At 38.5% G+C, this 26,040-nt stretch overlaps 1 protein-coding gene across 2 annotated transcripts in view; it reads left to right on the forward strand.

Moving 5' to 3' along the window:
• The window catches only part of spock1 (SPARC (osteonectin), cwcv and kazal like domains proteoglycan 1), a 60,969-nt gene that overhangs the window by 7,582 nt on the left and 27,347 nt on the right, over nucleotides 1-26,040 (forward strand). For both annotated transcript variants that reach the window (XM_061289380.1, XM_061289389.1), the window contains exon 3: nucleotides 21,153-21,198. In XM_061289380.1, coding sequence (XP_061145364.1) covers nucleotides 21,153-21,198 — 46 coding nt within the window. The remainder of the gene's footprint in view (nucleotides 1-21,152; nucleotides 21,199-26,040) is intronic.

A 26,040-nucleotide genomic window follows, 5' to 3' on the forward strand; every position in this document is an offset into this window, starting at 1 on the left:
TCCATCCTCTTTAGCGCTTGTCCTCAAAAGGGTCATGAGTGAGCTGGAGCCTATCCCAGCTGACATTGTGGACAGCCACTCGCAGAACACAGAAAGCATGAATGTGTTAATGCTAAAACGTGCGGCCATTTTTTAAATTTTTATTATTTATTATTTTCTGTGTGACTTTTAGACCGTATTTTTGTTGAGATTTGAGAGTTGTATAGGACCAATGTACTTTCTGTTCCAGGTATTTTTTCAAGGTTGTTATCTTTTATACATATTATTCACATTTATTAGTCATACTCGATCCAAAACACTGTACTGGGAAGGCATTTGCTGCTTCTGCTTTTAAATGTCAATTTCTGTCCTATCCGTATGGGCACCCCTGTGTGTTCCAGTTTCACAGCAAGAGGGGAGGGCCTGGGTGCGATTGAGAGAAGCTGCTTTATCGAACCTGTGAGTCACCTTCACAAGCATAGCCCCCTCTGAGGAAACACCTCTTAGTCATTTCCTTCAATTAAGCCAAGTCTTGGCTGAACACCTGTCACTCTCTCTTATCTCCAACCCATGCTGTCCACCGTTTCTTTTTGTCCTGTTAAGCTGCTTCCATTTTTTTCCACACATAGTATTTCATCTCCACTCTCACGCAGCTCTTCCTTACCCTCTCGTTTTATACTCCACTAATTCCTAATGAAAGACTGCCCTTCAAAATAAACCCCCTCTCTCATTGCTTCCGCCCCCTTATGTGTGCCCACCCTCAACGTCCCTCGTCGAGCTATCGATCGCAAATGAGAAATTGCACATCCAATCTTCAGTGGAGAATTGGGTAAATATTGCGCAGTGTCCCTGTTGATCCCATTTTACAAGGACTGGCTCGGCATGTGCATGTGTCTCTCCAGCTGCTGTCTCTGCATGTGTTCCACAACACACACACACACGGACCCAGGCACGCACACCCTTAGGCTTCCAACGAGATTGATCAGATAAATTATAGGATTCGGTTATCCTGACGTGAGCCACAATGTAATCAATAAGAGTGTGAAATGCAGCAACACGCTAAGAGAATGGAAGGCAGTTTGGTCAGAGGCCAGGCTAGGGTCACCGTCTCCTACGGTGAAGATAAATTTGTGAGCAAGAGAGACAAAACGAAGGTTTGCCAGCTTCGTTTGGAAAGCGAGAAAGTGAATGGAAAGGAGAAGCGAGTGTGAGAAGCTTTCATGTCACGTCCATGCATACTGTGCGGATTGAGCAGATGAACAAAAAGAGCATGGCAGCAGAATGCAATCCACCATAAATTCTTTGTTGTCTTTCAGTCCGCTTTGTCATGGCTTCTCCTAAAAAAAATTCCCTACTTCTGTGGGGGTTTGGAATCAAGTTGAGCCTGGCTCCTGCCTGACAGCTGATTGTTTTCAGGGCATGATTTCTGATTTGGTTTTGTTTAAAAAAATTACCATGATGGAGGAAACATACTCCACTCCATAAACCTTACTGCAGTTTCAAGGATTTTTCCTTATCGGAAGACTCCTTTTGATACACTTTGACCTGGAAAAATAGATGCACCTTTGTCGAGCATCTTTCTTACACCTTCACATAGAGAAACTATATGCATTTAATTTGGTGGCTTTCACATTGTAATCAATATTATATTTAAAATTAGTTATCACAACCACAAATAATTGCAACAGACTACTGGTAAAAGGATGAAGAAAGGAAACCCAGCAATTTTTGATTATGAATTGTAACATTAGTGACCAAATAGACCATTGACTGTAATTAAAGTAGTCATATCATGAAAAATCCACTTTTTGAACTTTTCTATACATTTTATTGTGCACTTGGAGTCTCCAGGATTGTAGAAAAACTTAATCTAATCCCTCCAGCTGCTGCAGAGATACTTTTATAATCCTTTTGGGGGATATTTTTTAATCTGTTCAATTTTATCCATTACCTATTACGTATTTCGAACAATTACGTCACAGACAAGGTAATGGGTGTGGCCAAACGGTTTCGCAAATCCGCCATCTTTATTCCTCGGGTCAAGTGAATAGTGATAACACACCATTGTGATACTTTCATCTAAAATCACAGTTTTGCAGGTTGGGCGTCTTCACTGTTGCTCTCGCTCTGGGTCTGATTTGGCTCGAACATGTACGGTTGGATGTACAAGTCTTCTGCTGTCGACGTCTTTTAATCAATCAAAAAAGTTTGTGCGCCGCAAAATAATTGGACCTCTGCTAACAAACTTCAACTATGTCCGACCAGAGTGGAGGCGCACACATTGCGGCATGGAGGGGGCGGGTTGGGAAGCATCTTATTTGCATTTAAACAGACTGCACCAAAACTACTTGCTCTCAGACGCCCCTTAGGACAGGGGTAAAAGAGGGGCCAATGATACTATAGCAACAAATAATTCAGACAAAAGCATTGCTGTTGCACTTCATGTAGACCACAACTGAATGATTAAAATGTAAAAGGTCAGGGTTTAAGTAAACTAGCAAGGTGAGTTTTTCGGCGTGATGGCAATGATAAGAGTGATATTTAAATACAACCTACCTGTTATATTACTAGTGATCAGAGTGATCCACTCACGTTTACCCGCACTGTCAATTATTTTTTGCATTATCCGCTAGAGATGCCTTGACAGTTGGACACCTCGTGGTTTTGTGTTTTGCCACCATATGTACGTAATATTATTTATAACTGAATGAATAGATAAGCTCCCACTCCAAAATGCAAGGAGTGGGTACATACATATGCGTCAATGAATGAAACCGATCAAGGATGCTCGCTCAAAATGTGCATGCACCATCCCATATGAAAAGGAAATTTCTAAATAAGTTAAGTTGCTGTGAATGTGGCAGAGTACACATTCAGACTTGAATATTTATTTATCGTGTTAAACCTGTCCTTAGGGGAAGGATTTAACCTGACGCACAAAGAAAGCTTGATGTGCTAAGAAGGCTTGATCGATTTAGATTTGTACATTTGTACTGGCCTCGTCAAGATGCGTCTGTAACTATGTGGCCCAACACATCCATATCCATTTCAGAGGAGCTTTTTATTTGCGACTCTTTCTGTTTGCCCAATTACTGGAAATTAAAGCGTCACTTTATTTTGCCGGCTAAAACACATCGTGTGATATTGATACCGGTACTTGATGAAACACTGTATTGAACTACAAAGTAGATTTATCTTTATGTAGTTAGTTGGACTGTGATAATGAAGATGATTACGACTTGTTGTACTCCCCAAACCTTTAAAAGTATAATGATAATAGGAGTGAGGACTTTGATAAAATGCTTGGCAGACAATGACCTTGACAATTTTGTTTTCCTAAAGTTTTAATGTCATGAGAGAATCTCACAATATTCTGTTTTCACATTGATCAGAATAATGCTGCCTGCATGGGATACCGTAGAAGAGTTCAGCATAAAATTAGTTCAGCTTCTTATTGTTGATTTCATATTTTTCTTAACCTTTACACTTGACAAGACTGAATCAACAGCACCTCTATGAAATGATTGAAGCCACGTAGCAAAGCCAATTTTTGTCTCAGTTGATTGAAGACACAATTACTTAACAATCAATTGCACACAATTGGCAATTCTTATTTAGAAAGGGATCAACTCTGTAGGTTTTTAAATTTCCACCCGTTGTAGGTGTCCCAGAATGTATCTCCATCAAACGTTTTAATAGCTGCTGATTTGACATATAGTGTTTGCTCGGAAACATCCCCTAGCAAAACGCATATGCAACACTAATGCGTGCCGTGCAACATTAAATTAAAGTAGATCACAGTGTGATTGATCAGTGCTGTTCATTTTGTTCTGCACAATAATCATTCTATTCCCCCTCGGTTTCGTGCAATCAGTCTCGGCCACGCTCTACGCAAGTATTGTCATCCTCTCTCCATCATATAATGAATGAGGTGTTATCTTGCGCTTTATTGTGCTGCATATTATGTTGGTATAGGTCGACTTCTGCTTAGCGTCATGCCATCTAGTATACTGCTTTTGCCCATTAGAATCCCTGCAAGAGTATCCAAACAGTAGATGGTTAATGGGATTAAATTGTGTAATGTCTATCACTTATTGAGTGAATTTATTTTTCCAAGAGTGTTCTTCAGCTTTGCTCACTTCTGAAAGCGGTTTTGCCGAACCTGAGTGTGAAATGAATCACGGGTCATCTATTTCTCTTTTTCACACTTGTCACTGTCTCTTGTCGATCACTGACAAGAATTCCGCTCTCTCTGTCTTTCACCCTTTCACTTTGATGTTTATGGTCTCTAAAATCATGTCAGACTGAATTGGTCATTATCGAACCTCCCCTCCCCTGAGAACACGGATACACTTACTATTTGTGTGTGTCAGGCTGTGCGGGTGTGAGAGCTGTCTTGTCTGCTTCAATAATTCACGAGTTTTCTGCCACTGCAGCTCACATGCTCCTGAGAGTGATAGGATGCAAAAGAGAGAAGGCCATTGCGGGAGATTGACACAAAAATCTCTTCCTGGTAGCATTCACTGCCTTGACTTCCCCACGATGTCATTTTGTAAGCGTCTGCAGCGAGACGTGTCCCTGATGTACACTTGTGTTTTAATAGACAAACTGTTGGGTTGTTTGTGAATTGTAAATAATTGTTGAGCCCTCCAGGCTTGTTATGAATACTGCATGAAAAGTCAAAGATCTTCCTGTGAGAATGCTGGCAGGTAAACCAATTGCCCTCTGGGTAGTGTAGTCAGAGTGGATTAGCTTGAGGAGAAAGTCAACCTTTCAGTATACTGTTTCTTCCCAAAACCTCCCACTCAAAAGACTATTTAAAATGTATTTATTTTAAATTACAGCAGTGAAGATGTCTGCAGACTATAAAAACATGGCTTACATTTTTCATTTTTGTCAGGTGAAATGGTACCATTCAAAATGATCTATAAATATATTTACAGGGAGACTTGCTAAACAAATGTGAACTTCGATACTTGTAGGGCTGCACAATTTATCGAACAAATACCAATATCGAGATAACGGCCTATGGAATATGCATATCACAAACAGAATAGTTCGTGTAAATGTTTTTTTTCATCACTGCCACAAAAAAGTAGGAATCTGACGTTCCTCTCAAGCAGTCACTGGATTACAGCCATCCTTGCGTTTGCAGTGTAAGCAGGTGTAGAAAGCAAGTCTCTCAAGGCCGCAGATCTTCAATGTGCATCAAAAATAAAAAGGTAAAGATGGAGGTCACAAGGAATTAATAAAGCTCACAGCTGATGCCTGACTGAGAAATAAACATACTGGAGAGAATGGCTTGAAGTAATGAATGGCGTGCAGCGTGCAGCGAGGAAAAAAAACATGCAATTTTTGTTCTATTTTTCTTTTGAATTTTAAATGGCTTGCCTTAACCAGGATTACTGTGTCGTGGCCAAAAGTAGAAAGTGGGGTTCTCTTTTGTTCCTATTAGTGATGCGAATAAACCCTTATTAGCTAGGACCAGCTTTGTGATTTCTAGTTAGCTAGAATCACTGAAGCACAATTACGTAAAAGCCAAACTGAGGGACAGTGATTGCTCAAATTAGTGATCGCTAGCAGCACCTGGAAACTGTTTGAATTTTTGAAAACACAACCAATAACAGATTTGGTTGCTTTGTTATTGGCAGATGTTACACTGAATCTGATTACATTAATCATTTTTGCCACTAACAGCAAACCATCTGTCATACTCTTACGATGGTGCAAGCTTGTCTGTTAGCACCTATTCATGAATTATGGCACATTTGCACAAATCTTAAAAGCCCTAGAAGCAAAGAAGGGACCTGATCCTGAATCCATATCTACTTCTTTGCATTAGAGGTCAAGCATTCCCTTCCCCACCTTCCTCCCCAGTCTGTGACAGCAGAAAGGCTCGGTGATTGAGCAGTATGGAGTGTGAAGACTTCAAGAATAATGAAGCCAAATGGCCAATCATGTCTGTGGGATGAATAAAGGGAAATTGATTATGAGAATGTCAGTCTCGAGTTGATGGGAAGGAAAGATGAATTAAGATGGGTATGAAAATACATTTATGCATGTTTGATGGTGCCACATGGATTGTTTGACACTTTTAATTAAAAGGAAGCTGAGTCAGCTCCAGCCTCTATCACATTTTAATGAACCCCAGACCTGTGTGTGTGTGTGCATATGTGTGTGTGTGTGCGTGCATATGCATGCGTGCGTGCGTGTGTGTATGTGTGCGTGCGTGCGTGCGTGTATGTGTGCGTGCGTGCCTGCGTGTGTGGCAGCATTTAATATTTGTCAATGAGTAGAGAAAAGGTCTGTCTTGGTTCAAATTTTGCTGTTCATCAGCTGTGGAGGAGAAAGGTCAAAAGTGAGTTCATGCCAAGGAACAGCAGGCCTTGATTTGAAAATTGCTTTTTTTTAACTCCGTGTTTTCTAGGACATTTTTTTGAAAGGTTATGCTTACAGACATGATATCAGACGCTGCCCGAATGACTTGTCAGCTTTGTAAAGGTGTTTATATTAGGGATGCACCGAAATAAAAATTCTTGGCCGAAACCGAAAACCAAAAATGAGGAAACCAAGGCCGAAAACCGAAACACCGAAAGAAATGATTATGTCAGTTATTAGAACCACAGCATTTATGGATTTATTTATAATAATATAATATATATATTATATTATTTATATTTATATATTTATATTTATATATATTATATTATATTAACATTATCTTTATAATATTAATATTATTATCTTATATTATATTATTTATATGTATTTATATATTTATATTTTATTTATATAGCATTTATTTTCAGCATTGCATGTTTTGCAAATCGCTATCCGTGGGTCTTTCTCTGAGATAGTGAAATCAGTCCACACCGCAGACATGCTGGCTCTTATCCCGTTTTCCCGCGTGCTGGCTGCGCTGTTTGCTCACGTCATCACAAGTTTCGGCCGTGTTGTTTCTGTGATTTAGGTCTTTCGGCCAAAAACCAAAAATGCACTTTTGGGTCATTTTTGGCCGAAACTTTTTGGTGGCCGAATTTTCGGTGCATCCCTAGTTTATATGCCTGCTTGCTGGTGCAACTTTGGAGGTCCCAAAGATGTACAATACAATCAAGAACCTCTCTTGCACTCTACACATAATACTCTGCTCGTTAAAAACACAATGGGCTACTATTTTGGAATTTGGACTGAAACAACCGTGACGCATTCATAGAAAAAAGCGTTGACAGGTGTGAAAGCAAGGAATGCTTTCATCTTTCAAAAACAAAAACACAGAAAATGATGAGCAGACACAGACTCACTCAGTCCGATCAATATATGTGTTATCAAATAAAGATGCACTTCTTGGGAGATGGTATTAAATGCATTTGTGTTAAGAAATCTCCAGCGCATTGGAAATGATTAAAGGAATCCAGTAAACTATTTTGAACTATGTTGTTTTTGAGGAAAATATGGCCAGAAAGGAACAAGACTCTGTGCTAATCCTTGTTAGCAGTTACTTCATATCAGAGGAAGATTTGCCATGATCACAGAGGTCAAGGTTAGGAGGAAGATGCAGACGATGAGTTGATAAGAAGTGATTGTGATTAGTACACGTGCTGGATACGAATGGATCTAACAGACATCCGGCATGGCTTGATGAGAATAAGATTCAAGATTAGAGAGTAGAAACAGCAAGAATGAGTTCAGACAATGACAGCTCTGATATTTCTATCATGTGTGAAGAGCGAGCAAAGTCATTAGAGATATAAATGAACCAGCCACACTCAGACAAAACAAACCCAGCATTGATGTTGAGCCTCAAACGGAATGCCAATCAACAGCTATGTGCAGGGATCATAATGAATAGCAATTAAACAGAATGCAGATTGTCCTGTGGCATACCTGACTTCCATGTGTGTGAGTGTGTGTGTGTATATGTCTTGAATCTTGAATCATTCCAACGGAATTACTTTCTTTATTAGTTTTTGTTACCTATCACCTTAATGACTCATTTCCCATTACTATGCCCACCTATTGTTTAGGGCTGGGCAGTATGGCCCAAAAGTCTCGTCCTGATAAACATACAGAATACCGATGTGTGTTTTAAGTTGGAAAGTGTTCCAATTTAGGTCAAAGCAATGGAAGATGGAACAAACACTTCTACTGGAGCATTTTCTTAAGAGAAAGGAAACAGTTGAGACATTTTTTTCCCCAATGTGAAAAATATGGAGCTGAACAACAGAAATGCATACAAATATTACAAATCATGACACTAATCCATGGATCCAGTTTTTAGGCTTCCCAACAATACCAGAAAGAGTTAAATACAATGGCAGTTTTTACTAAGGATGTTCACGACAACTTTTTCTTTAGACCATAAATTGCCCAAAATTTGATTTATTTTTTATTTTTATAAATGTATGAATGTATTGAAAATATACATAATCTGGAGACAAATTACTGGCATTATGTTCTAACGAGTCGGTCCAAATGGCTTAACTCGGTAGAATCTCACTTTCCATTGTGGCCAGTGGGAGAAACTGGGTCGGTTATTAATGCACACAGTGTGGAAAAATGGAGATAAATGGTGTTCGCGGCTGCCGTAAAGAAGATGAAAAGGAAAATGAAGAAGGCAAACCAGAATAAGGTGTCAAAAATCATATGACAGCCATGCAGTGTTTGTGTTTGGCTTCGTTCATTAAAAACCATTGAACAAACATCAAATATCCATCCATTCATCTATGAGATGAGCCACGTGTCATTTTATAATCAGGGCTTTAACAAAAAAAACATCGCTGGCCTCTTTTCTCTGCCTGTATGTCTGTCTGTCTGTCTGTCTGTCTGTCTGTCTCTCTCTCTCTCTCTCTCTCTCTCTCTCTCTCTCTCTCTCTCTCTCTCTCTCTCTCTCTCTCGCACTCTATACATATATATATATATATATATATATATATATATATATATATATATATATATATATATATATATATATAATATAAAATAATAATGTAAAATAGTTTTTGTAATTTTTAGAATTTTTATTTTTCTACTCACCAGCTTGATAATCATTGTTGGTGTCTGCTGTTTGGTAATATAGACAATTATGGCAGCCATAACTGTTATGACGGGGATGATTGTTTGGAATTACACAGCGATTGTCACATCCCAAATAAAGTGTTTCATGATACAGCCTGTGTTTATGCTCCGACATGGCAGTTTAGAGCACAAACTTGTCTGTATATGCAGTATTTCAAGAGTATCACACTGTCACTGTGGAAGTTTGTGTGAACAGAAAAATTAAAATTCGAAGAGCTCACGTTGGAGTATTGCAATCAGTACTGGTATCAATTAACAGACTCACATAAGGATCACACAAGCAGCCAAGCAGATTTCTGTGCAACATTGAACGTTATTACAGTAGTGGCCAAAATCCAATTGGGCCAAATGTGTATGTGGGAAACACTGCAGCTGTAATGTTTTTTTTTTTTGTGGAGTTGGTCAGTGATGACATTGATCGATCAGTCATTTCATGATATTATGACAGATCACTTAAAAGGCTTAATACGATAAATAAATATAGACTTCAATTTTCAAGGTTTCTGGAGTAAAGGTGCACTTTATTATTCTGGAAAAAACAAAAATACACTTTTTTTTTAAAATTGATGTATTACCCCCGAAATACTGTTGGGACCAACAAGCTATAATAGAATACTACATAGAGAGTTCTGTGACCTATACTGCATGCCCTTGCTGTTGCAACATTTTAATAGCTGTGGTTGCAAGACTCCTACAAATACTAGTGTAGATGTGATCTCCATTAAAGTTAGACTGAAAGTCAACACCCACCTCACGGTCATTGTGCCCTTTCAAATCCATTGTGCAGGGCCGAAAGAAATATGACTAGCCTAATGCTCTCCGACTGCACTGTACATCATCACTAAATCGACTGCACAAAAGAATGGACTTCATATGATCAGGGATTCTTGTATCACCTCTAAAGTAGAAAATGAGGCTTCATTGGACCACAGGAAGCATAAGGGGGGCTTTTCCCTGGAGGGCTCATTAAATTCTATTTTGTTTTTGTTAACTTGGACATCACCCTTTCTCTAGTATACTCACTAGCATGGGGTTGCAATCAAAGTATTTCTGGAAAGTATGATCAGTGGAGAGCAAGCACACCTCTCAACGGATCAGTGTCAAGATCACCGAGCTGGAAACACTAATCCCCTTTTGGACTTGTTAGAGACCTAGAGTTGTTTGTTTGTAGAAAGGTGAACATGAACAAAGAAACGTGGGAGATATTTGGATAGAGGACAAGACAAGCAGTCTAATAGCATTTATTTCTAATAAGACTCTAGGTTTGGTTTTATTTTGCTGAATTCATGTTGGCACCATGTGGTTCGGGCAATACAGTACAGACGTTAATTTTGAGATACTGGCATGAACCTGTATTTTATTCTGAAGCATCTGTGTAAATGGAGTGCCGTATTTTTTACAAAATTTCTGCATGCTAAATGCTTCGACTGTACACTGTATATCCATTTGGATAGTGAGTTCTCTCTCTGACCATGCATTTAGCCTGCCTAGTAACTTCATCTTAATGTTAATTACAGCAAATTCAATAGACATTCACTACGATGCAAACTAATATGGAATAACGGCTGATCTATTCAAATAAGAAATTGTTTAGCAGGGTGTTTTTTTTTTTGTGGTTTTTTTTAATTTTGTTTGAAATCAATTTGAGGCACCGCCATTTCTTAAATCGACCACTAATGTGTTTAACTATGCCTTCCCCGCTTTTTTTATTCTCACGGCTAATCCAGATTCCAAATTTGTCTTTACAACTCATTTACCTCTTATTTTCTACATCAGCAACATTTCCACCCTTTGTCTCGGTCTCTGCCACTGAGTAAGCATTCTTAATTCCCATAGGAGGGTATGAAATTACCTCTCGAGGTGAATGATTATTTGAGCTACTCGACTTACATTAATCAGATCTAATGCAGTGTTAGATACCAAACCCTCTACATCCGCTCATTCATCAGCTTTAAATGTTTTGCACTTCATTGTAAAAAGAAATATTAGGATGAGCATAGTTTAGAAGTTTGAGTATAATAACATTTAACGACAAAATGTCCCCAAATGTGAAGTCTTTTTTACACCACGGCCTTTTTATGAGTAGGTAATATAATTTTTACTCATGAACATTTCTCCACCAACATGGCCACCAATGTGACAATAAAGAACAATGTCGGCTCCTGCAATATAACAATAGTTTTACTGACGGACCAGTGAAATGGAAGTCTAGTATAGTCAAAATGTGATTATAGCTAGATTTTCCAGAAAAAGCTCACGTACAGAAAACTTGCAGAATCCAATAACAACATCCTTTCCAAGCATCAGAAATTTTGATTCTCATTTACACAATGTTCAGTGGACTTGATTTTAAAATTTTGCATGCATTCATTTAATTTTTCTCTCATGTGACCTTTAAGTGTATAAACAAGTAAACACATGCAGTGATCTTTCTGCAGAGCTGCTGTGAACAGCCTTCTTGCGTCAGTCAGTAAACAAACAAGATTATAAGAAAAAGGTTATTAGAAAATGTCAGATCAAAATAAAGGCAAACAGAGAAGACTAACACACTTGCAGAGCAGAAAGCATATTTGTCTCTTCATCCTCCTGAGCACTTTCCTTGTTTCCCCAATGGGGAAGTTGGATAAGAAAGTCTGTTTGATTGGCTTACCTCTTTGCCCGTAGCCATGGTGGCATGATCACAGTGGGATGCTCACTGGAGCTGAGGGACACTGCTGGATAAGATCGTAAACACTTCAGAGTATACAAAGGAGTCATACTATATGTGCATAACAATTATGCTGCAATTTCTTTCAAATTTGAAGACAACTACACAATCTGTCTGAAACACATCTAGATATATTTTTGTCTTAAAACGATCTAGGTAAGGCCATTGAAAACAGATTTTTATTTCCAATGCCAACTTGGCAGCCGTCAACAGACTGAAACAAAGAAGTCAATGAAGTAGCCTAGCTAAACACTGCCTTTCAATGCTTATTCCTTTCGTTATTTTACTGATATCCTGGCACGCAGTTACGACAGTCATCAAAGGGTATTTGGTAACCTTTTGAATGCTGCCGAAGCGAGCAAAGACTGGCTCCACTTTGCTATCGCTAAATAACTAATTGAATGACGTTGGCCAGTGTATGGCGAGAGATCATGGAGATTAAAGTATGTTATTTTAACCTAAAACTAACACGTACGATTTAGGTCGGCGGACGGTTGCACAAATATCAATACATAGAACCTTTAGAGGGATCCTGCATTGGTCTCTTTGTTAAAGCCCCGATTATAATATGACACTTATGGCTTGTACCAGAGCTGCATGTTTGATGCTTGCAACAACCCAATCTGTATCAAAATCGTGAAAGAATTCAATGAGTTATACTAATGAACTGAGCCAAACACAAACACTAGCTATTGTATATCTATGGCTCTCAAGAAGAAGCATGCATGATAACTAGGGGTGTAACGATTCATCGATACACATCGATTAATCGCTATAATGCTCTACGATTTATTGGCATCGATGCTAAACGTAAACATCGATCTATATCGCCCGTTTTTGACCTTGGACATTAGACACAACTTTATTTTGAAATCCAGTTCATTGTTGCTTGCTTCCTCTTTCCGGGAGCAGTGCGCGGCGTGTTGTGTTGTGAGCAGAGCAGGCACGTGAAAGGGGAGTCGACAACTAGTACGCGGCTCCTGGGCTGGTGCTATGGCTAGTGTCCAAAAAGATGAGGAAATTTGCTCCCTTTTAGGCTTCAAGTCATTCGTTTGGAAGCACTTCGGATTCCAAAGAAAAGATGGCTCAACGGACAAGACACGTGCAGTTTGTAAATCCTGCCATGCGGTGATCAAATATTCAGGGACCACGAATCTCGCCGCACATTTAAAGAAAAAACACGACATCAAAGTTCAGTGTTAAAATAAGCACTTTGTATACTACAATACTCTTGTAATTTCCTAAAGAAAGAGTTTGCAGTACCTTGTTGATTTTGCGTATGAATTGTTATAAATCAGGATATTGTTCTATATTTTTTATTTAAAAAAAAATTTATCGTAGAGCACCATATCGCGATATATCGTGAATGAATCGCAGCAGGCTTTAAGATATCGGCAAATATCGTATCGTAGTTCTTTGTATCGATATGATATCGTATCGTGACAAAACCTGCGATTTACACCCCTAATGATAACCCATCCAGCTTTCACCGCAAAGACTATTTATCATTATTTTGCAACACTAACATGTGTCTACCTTTGGGCACATAGCAATGTGAGATTCTACTTATTGGAAGCCATTTCGAAAGAAAAAAATACATTTTCAAATAAATGAGGATCTGACTTTTTAAAATGTTTGAAGCAATGCATGATGAAGCACTATATGAGTCTTCTCCAATAGGGCAAATTTTATTTAATTTTCGGAAATTATGTGTGCACAGCATTAGTAAACTAAAATGCTGCAGATCTATAAGGGAGACAACGGTAGACATGGAAATTAACAGTTGCACATATTGCTTTATTTAAAAAAAAAAAAAAGCAATTTCTCTCATCTCGGTGCTGTTCTCTGCTGCAGCTGAATGAGTGTGATGAAAAATCTCCTGCACACACAGGAGCAGAGCGACAGAATCTTCACGTAACAAGTTAATACGGATTGATGGTGATATGCTATAATAGTCCCAATAAATTGATGAGGCTTTGATATTAACCTGAAAGACCCAAACAATTACCCGAAAAGCAAATAGGAAAAGAACAATGTGGAGTCATACATCCAGGGAGTATGATGTTTGATAAAAGATAATGTTTGCATATTACCACCTAAACCAGTGGGTTTTAAGAATACATTTATTTTTCATGCATCTACATCATGTTTATCCATGACAATGGTTTGCCACCTGCCAGAAACATAAGTTAGTGAAAAGGAACCTGGAATCTGATTTTTATGTATTTATATTTTACAAGCTGTGAAAGGAGACTGCTACAGCTTTATTTTTCACACAAAGTGGAGGTTATTGCAGCATTGCAGGAACTGGGGCTGTTAACAGTGGCACCAGGAGCAGCAGAATCCATTCATCATCTTCTGTCTTAAGGGCTACATACAGTACTTGCTGAAAGAGCACACCTCGCAGATATGAAAATCAAGGACAGTTGTCACAGTCCAGTAGCTAAAACACAACCCCCCCCCCCCCCCCTCTATGAGCAAGGGTAACAGGCAACAGGTCTTTAGTCTGTCAAGTAATCTCTTGACATGCTGGTTTTTTTCCCAATTGATAACGCTGGAGGCAATTACAGATTGACCTCAGAATTCCGGGAACAGCCAGCAACATGGTAGTCCTTTTGCCTCTGGCAACGAGCCACCTTTATATTTGTCACACTCTTACACAATGAGGTGGCTTCCTAGAATCGGACAAAGATGCATGACAACGGCGACTGCTGTGATGCATACAGTACATTGTGTCAAGCCTGAAACTTGACTCCTCTGGACCCTCCATATCAGCATTTCCTATTTGCACACCTCGTCCCAATTCTGTTAGAGTTCTGAATCGATTCTACGTTTGTAATATTGTCAGTGTGATCAAATTCCTTGTTGCTTCGCTGGGTGAAAACATGCCATTATCACATGAAATCACTGATGAGCAGACATTTATGAGTTGCTGGATGTTTTTTCGTTTGTATTAAGGGTTTGTTACTTATTATTATAGGGCTGGAATATGAAAGTTTACAGTAGACCAAACCATATTCAAATGTCCTTGAGAATGCTTGCTTCGCAAACATTTTTGTACTTGGAACAGTTGCTTCCATATTGACAGAGTATTGAAGGGTAAGACTCAGACTGTAATCTTTGCTAAAATCTTTATTTATAGTCCACATGCTCATGACTAGCAGCAATAATGACAACTCTATGTAATGCCTTCAAAGTCACACTATCAAATGTCTGTGCAAAGTAATCTGCAAAGAATGTTACAATTAATGAGTTTCCACGTTAAACCATCTATCCATTTTCCCTCCTTATTAAAGATTATGATTGTGTGGCATGATCTTATATGGCCTTTCAGTACTGTCACGTCTAACAGGCTTTTATTCAACTTGAAGAGCACACCCCATATCTTACTATGTTTAAAAATAGCAGTTTCTTATATTGTTATAGTTTTGTGGGATTTTACATTATATTTTACTGTTAGAATCAGATTCTTGATTCAAAGATTTTTATTGTCTTTTCACGAGAGCACAGAGCTAAACAATACATTTCTCTTGCACAAACGTTTTGTACTTCCACTGGTGCTAGTTTCAAACTAGGGTTAGGGTTTCAAACTAGGGTTTGAAAATAGGGTTAGGGTTTCAAACTACGGTTAGGGTTTCAAAGTATGGTTTCATAGGAGGGTGAGAGTTCCAAAGTAGGGTTTAAAACTTGGGTTAGGGTTTCAAACTACAGTTAGAGTTTCAAAGTAGGGTTTAAAACTAGGGTTATGGTATGGAAAGTATGGAAAGTCTTCCTCCAACAGCAGGAGATAATTCAGTTATGCCAATGATTTATTATTTGTGTGCAAAAGAAGATTATGAATATACAAATGTAATGTTGGGGATGGGTTGCAGTCTAGCAGCAGGAAGAAGAGTGGGAAGGTATTCGACAGAGTTTAGCATCTTGACAGCCTGATTTATGAAGCGTTTGTCGTGGAATGGGCCCGGAGGCTCAGTACCTTCTTCCTGAAGAGGAGTTTGAAGTGAGAGTGTAAGGGGTGGTAGGTATCACCAGAAAAAGTGATGGCTCTGAGGATGTTGCAAATATCCGTGTGGGAGGCCACCAGTGATTTTGCTGACTGTAATCACTATGCGTCGCAGAGTCTTTCGGGGGAGGCTGGACAGCTTTCATATCATATAATGATGGCCCTGTAGAGCGCATGATGTGAGGTGGGATTCTGGGAGGTAATGGAGTGTTTGAGGCTTCAGCAGTGTGGTCTGGTCCTATCTTGACCAGGTTTCTCTTGAAAAAGAGGTTCTTTATCTCAATGTGATCCAACCTGTTTAAATAAAGGATAATTTGAAATAATACTATAAAAAAACACTCATAGCTGTGCCATGGCCAAGGGTTTACTTTGTAAAATATATTTAAAATTACAACAATAATAATGGGTTAAATGAATTAATTTCTACAATGATTCGGAGGGTTTGATGCACACTGCTGTCATATTTATGAATGTAATACAATGACATTCTACACATATACGTACGTAAGTGATCTATTTATCTTGCGGCCTTAGTTAGATGTGGTTCCAGAAGGAATAATGTTCAGATGACTTTATGCCACTAAATTGTCAGGTGTTGAAAGAAACTTCCACAGAACATGACACAGGGCAGACCAATTTCCCCAAAAGACCAAATGAGGCTGGCATCGACATGAAAATCAAGATAGACCGTCTACGAATGTTCTTTTCGGGGTCTTGGGTTTAAATCCAAGATTCAACTTTCCCAGTGTAGAGTTTGTATTTTATCTCTGTGCTTACCGTACATAGATTTTCCTAATCTCTCCTTCAAATTCAGACGTGATAGGCTCCAGCACGGCCATGACCCGTGTGAGGATAAATGGTACAGAGTATGAGTGGATGAACTCTAAATTCATATTATTGTGAATGATAAATGATTGAGAACATCTTTTAACTGGCACTGCTCTCTGTTGTGTGGATTAATTGTGATGCGCTGCTAATGCCTTGGGACGTGCCGAGGAGACGCTCACCTTGCACTTTCTCAATGCAGATGGGTGTTGGTGAGAAATGTGTTCCTTTTTAAGAAAAGCACATTTGCACATATGACGAGAGTTGTGTCAGCGTCTTTATCTTGTACATTTGGTCTGCTGTATAAGATCACTTTGTGGTATGATGACGGCTGTAGAGAGTTGTTAACCAAAGTGCGACAGTGTGCGAGCAACATATGCGTATAACGGCAACAAGACTAACATATCAGCTCATCTGTGAAACTTTGAATCCCCGCAACGTAGGTAATGACAAGCTCTATTATAGGAATGTGCACAAATACGTGAGATATCAATCATCAAAACATAATTTTCATACCCTTATAAGACTGTTGTCACCTGAATGAGGATCTCAATATATGTGACGTATTGTATGTTTGGATTTGATTGCGAATGTGTCGAGTGGAGGCAGATAAGTGATATGCTCAGAAGTCTATGAGCATTAAATAGACTGTTAAGCACTACGGTCAATGAAGCATATCTCGGCACTGTATCAATGCCTCCGTCGGTAATGTGCTGCTGCTCTCTGACTCCGTCACGTACGACAACAAATGAAGGGTCTTAGTAAACTTCAGCCCAATTGAGACTGTCTAGCTAGCTTGTTTGTCTGGTTATAGTAAATATTTGTCTTTGTTTTATCATCATTTATAGTTAGTTATCGTATTTTTCGGACTACAGTTTATGCCGCTCCAGGGTATGTTGCACCAGTCAAAAAATGCATCACCTAGAAGAAGAAAAAGCAAAAACTTAAGCCAACGGTAGACTAGTAGAACTCTGACTCTCCCTCAAAAACCGCTGATCCTATACGTGGTTGCATTTGCAGATGCTTTATGCTCCGAGCGCGCACTGCTTCAATCTGGCTGTGAAAATTCACACCATTATTCAAATGCTTCTTAGGTTTCTTCTTTTATTGTCTTTTGTCAGTTGGCAGAGCCTTTTGGTGCATTACCGCCGGTGGAAAGACAGTAGCAGTAATGCACAGAGCATTAACACTATTAGGGACCAGGGATTTTATTCAATTTTTGATATATACCAGTCAGACTTGAGTAAAAGTCACAGGACTAGCCAAATCATGAAGAAAAGTGTCACTTATAGACCGAGGTAGTTACAGTTTATTGATTTAACTGTCTTCCTTTATACCTAAGTGCTACCATGAACCCATGCCATTGTAACTGAATACTTCTTTATTTGCTATTGTATAATTTTGGCACAGACATTTGAGACTCTTAGTCAGACTATGTCAATTGGGCTTTAGAAGACACATGACAAGAGGTGCTCACATAGTTTCTCACCAGGTAGTTTTCTTACATCTGAAGTGATTTCAATATCTAATGGAATTGCACACTGTGTTGAACAAGGGCTTGGACTTAACCATGCAGTCAATTAGTCATAATTACAGTAGCGGCACTGCTGAATAAAATACACCATGTAGATTTGTACAACGGAGTCCTGATTTCAGACAACATATGCTGCATTGCATTTTAAATAGACTTTTAATTGAAACACAGAGATGCATTTATATCATTACTAAATAATGCCACGGATGAATTGAAAAACTTTAAATGAACATTTGTCAAAATGAGCTCTTTTATTGGGAGCTTTGCTTTCAAATTCCAGAAGCATCTATATCAGTCTACTTTCATAACAGGGTACTACTTTCCCCTTGTTCTCACTTTCAGGTTTTTGCCTGCGTTGAGATTGTGCGATGGCTATTTAATGTTTTTTAGATGGGTACCGTAATTTTCGGACTATAAGTCGCACCGGAGTATAAGTCGCACCAACCATAAAATGCCCAAAAAAGTGAAAAAAAAACCCCCATATATATGTATATAAGTCGCTCCTGAGTATAAGTCGCCCCCCCCACCCAAACTATGAAAAAAAAACGCGACATATAGTCCGAAAATTACGGTACATTGAAATATTGATAGCGGTCATGGGAAAATGAAAGGTCATCCTTGTGACCAAATATTTTAAGAGAACTTGCAACGATTGCGGTAGAGACAGACACAGTTGTGGAAGAGGAAAACTACATGAAAACAGCACGACTCATTTTTTTTCTGATGCAGTCTTCTCACAAGTTTATATCTTAAAAACAAAATAATCTATTTCACATAATCAGATAGTAGTTTCACATATGTGTCTGAACCCCATCATGCCAAGCGCTATCTAGCCATTTGTCATCATCACTGACATCATATGAGCACCATCACCAAAATTGGCAACATACTTCTGTAAATTTTAATAATTTTTGGCAGGACGATGAATTTGAACTGGAGCATCATATTTATGTCGAGATCTGGGTCCCAAGAGAAACGTGACTAAAAACCTACTAAGTCTGTCGTGATGACAGTTTTGCATCCTAGCGAATGATGAACCAATGACTCGTATCCATATGGATAAAAGCATCAGTCTAGAAGAAGGCATAGTGACCCTGTCTTACTCGCCATGTTTGTTTTCTGCATCTTTGTCTTTGTGCTGCTCTCTTCTCTAAGCCTCTATGATTGCAGTTCAAATTGCATGCCATATAAAATAAGGTTATGAGTGCAAGTGTGTCCAAGTCGGAGTCCTTTTATTATTCCATCACCCTCTGATTCATGTTAGATGAATCTCTTGTCGAATGCAATACCCAGAACAAGTCCTATATCAGATAGACATCACTACCTCTGCCATTATCACTGACCTTTCTTTTTCTTTTCTCTCTCCCATCTGTTCTGCTGCAATCATTTAAAGGAAGCAGAGGTAAGTTGGTCTATTATTTTTGGAAGATCTTAATTCATAAGTATGTTGAAACACAGCAGAGTCTACAGTCTTACTGTAGCTTACTATAAGGCATTGCTGTCAGGTTGGAGAGCCAATTTGGTAATTTGAGGGCAAAACAGCCTCAGCTTCAAACATGAGTGTAATTGTTCTGCTTCAAGGATAATGTTAATCAACATTTAGCATTTTTTTATGAAGGATCATCAGCTTTCGGTCAGACACATATTTGCCTAATCTATAGTGAGTGTTAGTTCTTAATGGAGCTAACATTTCACTATGCCTGACTTGAGCGGTTTGGATCATAACATTTTGGGGACGTGATGAGATTTACTCATCAACTGCATTAGCAAGGTCAGACAACATTTGAAATGATGTCAAAGCCTGGCTCATTTAATTCTAAAAGGTGTCAAATTTGTGGAGCAGAAAGGTAATACTTTCTCAGAGTTATAAAAACATTGCTTGACTGCCAGGCTATAAAATCTATGGACTTTACAATTAAGAAATTTCCAACTGCTCCGACACATCTCAACAATTATTTTATTGCATCTTCACAGACTTTAATCTTTCCCGGGTCAGTGTGAACCTCTGCAAGTTGCATCTTATTTCAATAAAACCTTTAAAGGCATTAAAAATGACAAATGAATCCAGGGATAATCCTGTAATCCTGGACAACTGTACTCCAAAAAAAAAAAGAGTTTGCTGACTTCATGGTTACTTTCAGAAAAGGTGTTACAGGAGCAGAAGCAGTGCAGAAAAAAACACTTTGTTTTGCATTCAGTCCTATCTCATTTTTATCCCAATTTTTTTTTTTCAACCACTGGAACCCTGATAATATGTAATATTTTGCTCTGATTGCAGTGTTTCACTATAAAATCCTACATTATTATTATTATTATTATTATTATTATTATTATTATTATTATTATTATTATTATTATTATTATTATTATTATTATTATTATTATTATTATGTAGCTACAAATAAATAAACACAGATAAAACGTCACAAGCAGGGCTTAAATGTATTGTTTTTTAAATTCTCCCTTATTTATCTATAGTTTGAAAGCCTTCTGTTATCCTAGTGTTTGAAAGGCATGAACAATTCATTTGTAAATCTGAGTGATAGGTATAAAACAAAGAAAAGAGAAATGAGGCTACCACTGAAGTAGGAAGACTCAAAGGTTTTATGTCATTTCCACTTTACTTAATTTCGTTGTCCTCTTCCCTGTAAATGGAGACAAAGATAGAGTTGCTACTTTCAAACTCGGGCAAAGTTTTCTCTGTCTGATGCACTTTGTCTCACCGACATAGACTTGACACATACGTACCTCTGCTTCAGTGTCTGCTTTGGATGCAGATGCCATCATGTCTGTGTGTTCGGGTTGGTAAAGCGGTCTGAAACAACTTCGGGCTGCTTCTATGGTAGCATATTGAAAAGGGAAAAATATACAAATGAGTGGGGAAAAAAGCGTTTGATTAGATTTGATATTGATTTGAATGCTCCAATATGTGTTCAGTAAGAAGTAAAAACACTTTGCTGGAGGACAATATTCTAGTGACATGCTCAAAACTGTGTTCTAACAAGTTCTCATGTTGTGTTTTCATTCAGGATGACTACTTCAAAAGCTGGGCCCCTGCCAGGTCTCTCGACCAAGGTGAGTCTTTCATATAAATTGAATATATAATCAAGGATGATAAAATATATTTGTAGCCATTTCAAATATACTGTAGTTGTCTCAGACATTTTTTTAATCCTACTGTCCCTAATATAATAGATTTCAGTGAAACCAGTAATCAGACCAGTGTTACTTCAAAGTCAAAAGTCAAGTCAAAGTCAGCTTTATTGTCAATCTCTTCACATGTCAAGACACACAAAGAAACCGAAATTACGTTTTCTCTATCCCACGGTGACGAGACATATTACCCGATAGACATACAAGTAAATGACACAATATAAAAACAAGAAGGCACAAACAATAAATAATAAGAGTGATGAATAAATAATAAATATTCATACTTGTGTATGCTTGCTGAAGATGGTAAGCGTGCATAACGGTGAAAACAATAGCAAATATCGGCGGTTTGACAGATTATATTTGGTCGATGTTTGAAGGTTCTTATTCAACCTGGAGCCGAGTTTATTTAAGCATCAACTGTCATGCCACTCCGGTGGCGTTTACATTATGCAATTAGGAAACTCAGGACTGAAAGTGTGCGTCATGTGTGCTTGTGCGTGCCAGCAGCAATAGCTGATTCAGTTATGTGGCGCTTACAGGCTTACATTTGCAGCAGTCAAGTCTGCGGTATCAATCAGGAGTGAGTAATGCTCTTAGACATTGAGTAAGTTTTCACAAGACTCACTTCTTTCCGACACTTGCTCATTCTCTGTGACAAAACCACGTAGGACTGATTGGATTGCTCCCTCTTTAAGATGCATAACCGAACTTAGTTGGTATGTACGATAACACAATAAGGGAAAGACGCAGACTTTTTGAAATAAGGTACCAAATAAGAATAGTATTAAATCTTTGTAAATTCTACAATTACGGAAGATTCTCAGAGAAACAAGAGAAAAAAATCAATCTAGTTTTATTCTTGTAACCAGGGAGCAAGAAATTAAACACATACCAAGATAGTTCGGGGCAGACATCTACGCTCCGTATCGCACGTGCCGCTTAACAGTCGTCATCCTCAACTCCAACCAGCCATGCTTTAGCCGCGTTTGCAGACCTTCCAACAGAGCTGACGCATCCGCCGAACAAAACGTGGCCGTGAAAAATGCTGCCCAACACAGGTGCAAAAAACAAAAACATGCCATGGCCGTCAAGTGGCAACAGTCAAATTGCTCAGACATCCCCTCCATCAAAATCAGTGCTGCCACACACATGCTGCTGAGAAGTCACAATCATCAAGCACAGATGTCACTCGCTCAAAGAATGTCACAGTCAAACCGCTGGAAAAGTCCACAAAGGATCCACACTTTAGAAAGAAGAAAAAACACACAAAACAAAAAACAATTGACAAAAACAACAGGGCGCTTGAAGAGCTCTTGAAGACGTCTGCCACTATGGCACCATCTTAAAAGAAACGATCAACCATTGATTATTTCTCAGTGGCTTTTGCAATTGAGGAGCCTCAGTCAGAACCCAGAGGATGCAGTGAAACATAAAGAATATGAATGCTGTTTTTGCACAACAAACATTTCTTGGTAGCTTGTGATGTATTGTCCATGTGGCAACTGCAATTTTATTTTACATATTAGAAATATAAATAAGCTTTTTACTGAGAGGATAAAACAAATTTCTATACCAACATGCCAAAAAAATGCTCCTCAATCTCATTTGATTTGTTTGTCCATTCTCCTGCAGCGCTAATGGCTTCGTTGCTACATAGCCAACTGCTCTGTTACTGGCACACTGACAATTTCACCATGCAAACAGTCTTCCGGAGAGCAATGGACAGGAGAACTATTAGACAGAAAGTGAATAAAGAAAATCAATCTGACAATTTGGGAACAATTGGTGCATTTCTGGGCCTGTATTGCTTCTCATGAAGTTAATTCTCACCCAGCTGGTGTGGGGCAATTTTCCCTACCAACCCACAGCCGCTGAGAAGATAAACGCCTTTGTGATAAAACGTACAATTTGCAAAAAGTTGGCGTCCTCATGCTCAACAGAGGCACCTTGTCAAAAATGTTGGTGAATAGTCCAAATCAGCAGTAAATCAAAGCATCAGCTTGTATTTGTTTCCTAGCAGCTGAAATGTCACAATCTGCTCTGAATATCAAAGTCCCTGTTCAAATGCCAGGATTTTATAAAAATGACGCCAGCACGAATCATTCCAAACCCTCTCAACCTTTAATGTGACCTATAATAAATGTAGACAATTAAAAATGCAAAATAATATTTTCCTGATCAAAAAATACATGGAGAGTTTTTAGGTGAAAAATGCTCCATCCTTAGCAGACCATTGGTTTAAGTTTGTGATGATAAAATGGGGTGGGTGTTTGCTTTTGAGACATTTTAAAAGGCCTTTTGCATGGTGGTGGCCCAATGCCAACATTAAATACTGTGAATTTTTTTCCCATATTAAATTACCGATTTGATAATATTTTCGGGTGTGTTGATTTAAGAGTTCAATATTATATGATGGCAATATACGGTATAACACGAGTTGAATGAAGCCATGTTTTTTTTTAATTTCCTGACAAGTTGTCATTTGACAGTACGAGAATTCTGCCAGACAGCGATAAGACATTTTCTATCACAAGTTGTATAGGCCTATGATAGCATTCTGTACTGTCCAACACGTTTCACTTATCTCTTCATCCACCCTGTTGAAGAACCTCAAAGTTTGGTTTTCAAATAAAATGTGTTCAAATAAATAAATACTGTATGTACAAATTCCTAGCATCTTAGAATAACCCTTGCTTCTGGCTGGATCAATAACTAAAGCTCAAATCTCACATTGCCACGATTGCTGCGAGGTTAATTCAGAAAATTGGTTATCTAAAGTATAAAGGAACTAAGCTTTCTTATATCTCATAGCCAACTGAATAGAGAAGTCACTTTTCTGTGCCCTGGATTATAGCGATGTTATCTTTAGAAATGCATCGACATCCACTCTCACTGTTCTAGATTCAGTTCATCCCTCTGCACTCAGTTCCGTTTGAGTATGTGTGTGGGCATGTGGTCAAATTATATAATTCAAATTAAAATGTCAAGTGTGACCACAGATCAATACACCTTAAAGGATACTGTTATCATTCACCACCTGCTGATCTGAGATTGACTAATGAATCACTTGTCGCCCTTGGAGACTAATCAGTAGCTGCAAGGTTGATGGAGAGAAATCTAGTCCCTTGATGAATCACTCGGTGATTAATGCATCTCTTGTTAAAATCTAATGAATGAAATCAGTTGACCTGTTGGTGGGACTTAATTGTAAGCAGTCACATCCACTGTAGGCAAATAAAATTTTCTTAATTGTGCTTAACTTCTTTTCTAATTGCATTTAGAAACAGTACATGTAGTCACAACAAAAGAGCTTTCTCAAAAAGATGAATACCATCCATCCGTGGTATATACCACTTATCCTGGTTTGCGGAGTATCTCACCTTACTATGAGGAAATGTAGGTCAATACCACCTTGTGTTTTGCTTGACATAGCTGATATTCTCCAAACATCATCAACGTGTCAAGGCATTGTATATAATCCTAACCATTTATATTAATCTTTAATTTGAATGTCTCTTTTATAAAATAATTCATACTCATTTAAAAAAAGAATTCATACTCATCAATAGCAGAGAATGTTATGAATCATTGTGACTTAGAATGACAATAATGCTGGAGGCCATTGTAGTTTTTTCTTTTATTAACATTTTGACAGCTACGATGGCGATGGGTCATCCTATATTTTGTGCTGCATGAAAACAAAAAGCCATACTAATGCTTTTTAGTAGACATCTTCTTCTGTAGGTGCCCATATGCTCCCAGGAACGCAGTTATTGCAGCCTTTGCTCGTACCACCTGTGACCAACTGCAGCGCTCTGTTCCACGATATCCATTCCATTTGCCCATCAAATGCGGAAGAATGCACACCATCTTCATCACTCACTCGTCGAAATGGAAATCTGCTGGCTGTTGCCATGATAGCAAGTAGATCACATATGTTATCCCTTCTTTGTGAACGGTGTGCAGAGAAAAATGACTAGCAGTGGCTTGTTCTTCTTGTTTCTGATGTAGTATTTGGCTTTTTGTTTTGAGTAACTTCATTCTTTTTTATTGCCACTCTCCTTTGTTTTCTGCTCCATCCCATCTGCAATCTTTAGAGAGTTGCCCTGAAAAGGCCTTCAAGCCGGATACATGGACAAGAGGTTTGGAAGAGTCCTTGGCAGGAGATAAGCATTGTACTGTGAACAAGACAAATACCAAAATCAGTATTCTAGGCTGCTGCATTCTCGGTTCTTTTATATCAGCTTGCCCAACAGATTTGCGAGTTTGTGATTGCAATGCATTATCTGGGGATGGGAGTCAAAGGGAGGATTGCAAATAGCAGTGAGCCATTATCACAGCCAGTGCAGAAAGGCAAAAGAGAGTCAAACTGGCACTGAGAGACTTCTTGAGGACACAACGGAGACAAACAGGAGAGGGGCTAGTTTAAATACACAATAAAGTTCATCCAAGGTCAGTTTTCAGGTGTTAACCACACCATTCACTTGTGAGTGAGTCATACCCCTGTTTTGGCATCTAATAAGTAAGTCCTTTGTGTTGCCACTCCAGTTTGGCACAAATGACTGAAAACCCCCCAAAGCATTACAGCTGCCAATTTGCCAGTCAGCTTGATTGAACATGACATTTTCCTTTCCCACCATTCTTGGTTTAGATTTCATCAGCTATTTCTCTGATTCATTAACCTACTGTCTCTCTGAATATATACTATCTGCCTGCTTCCATTTTTAATCAGGCCTTCTTCCTACAGTCTACCTGCTCGAA

Source organism: Syngnathus typhle, linkage group LG1 (genome assembly GCF_033458585.1).
Source record: "Syngnathus typhle isolate RoL2023-S1 ecotype Sweden linkage group LG1, RoL_Styp_1.0, whole genome shotgun sequence".
In the NCBI taxonomy this organism is placed as follows: domain Eukaryota; kingdom Metazoa; phylum Chordata; class Actinopteri; order Syngnathiformes; family Syngnathidae; genus Syngnathus; species Syngnathus typhle.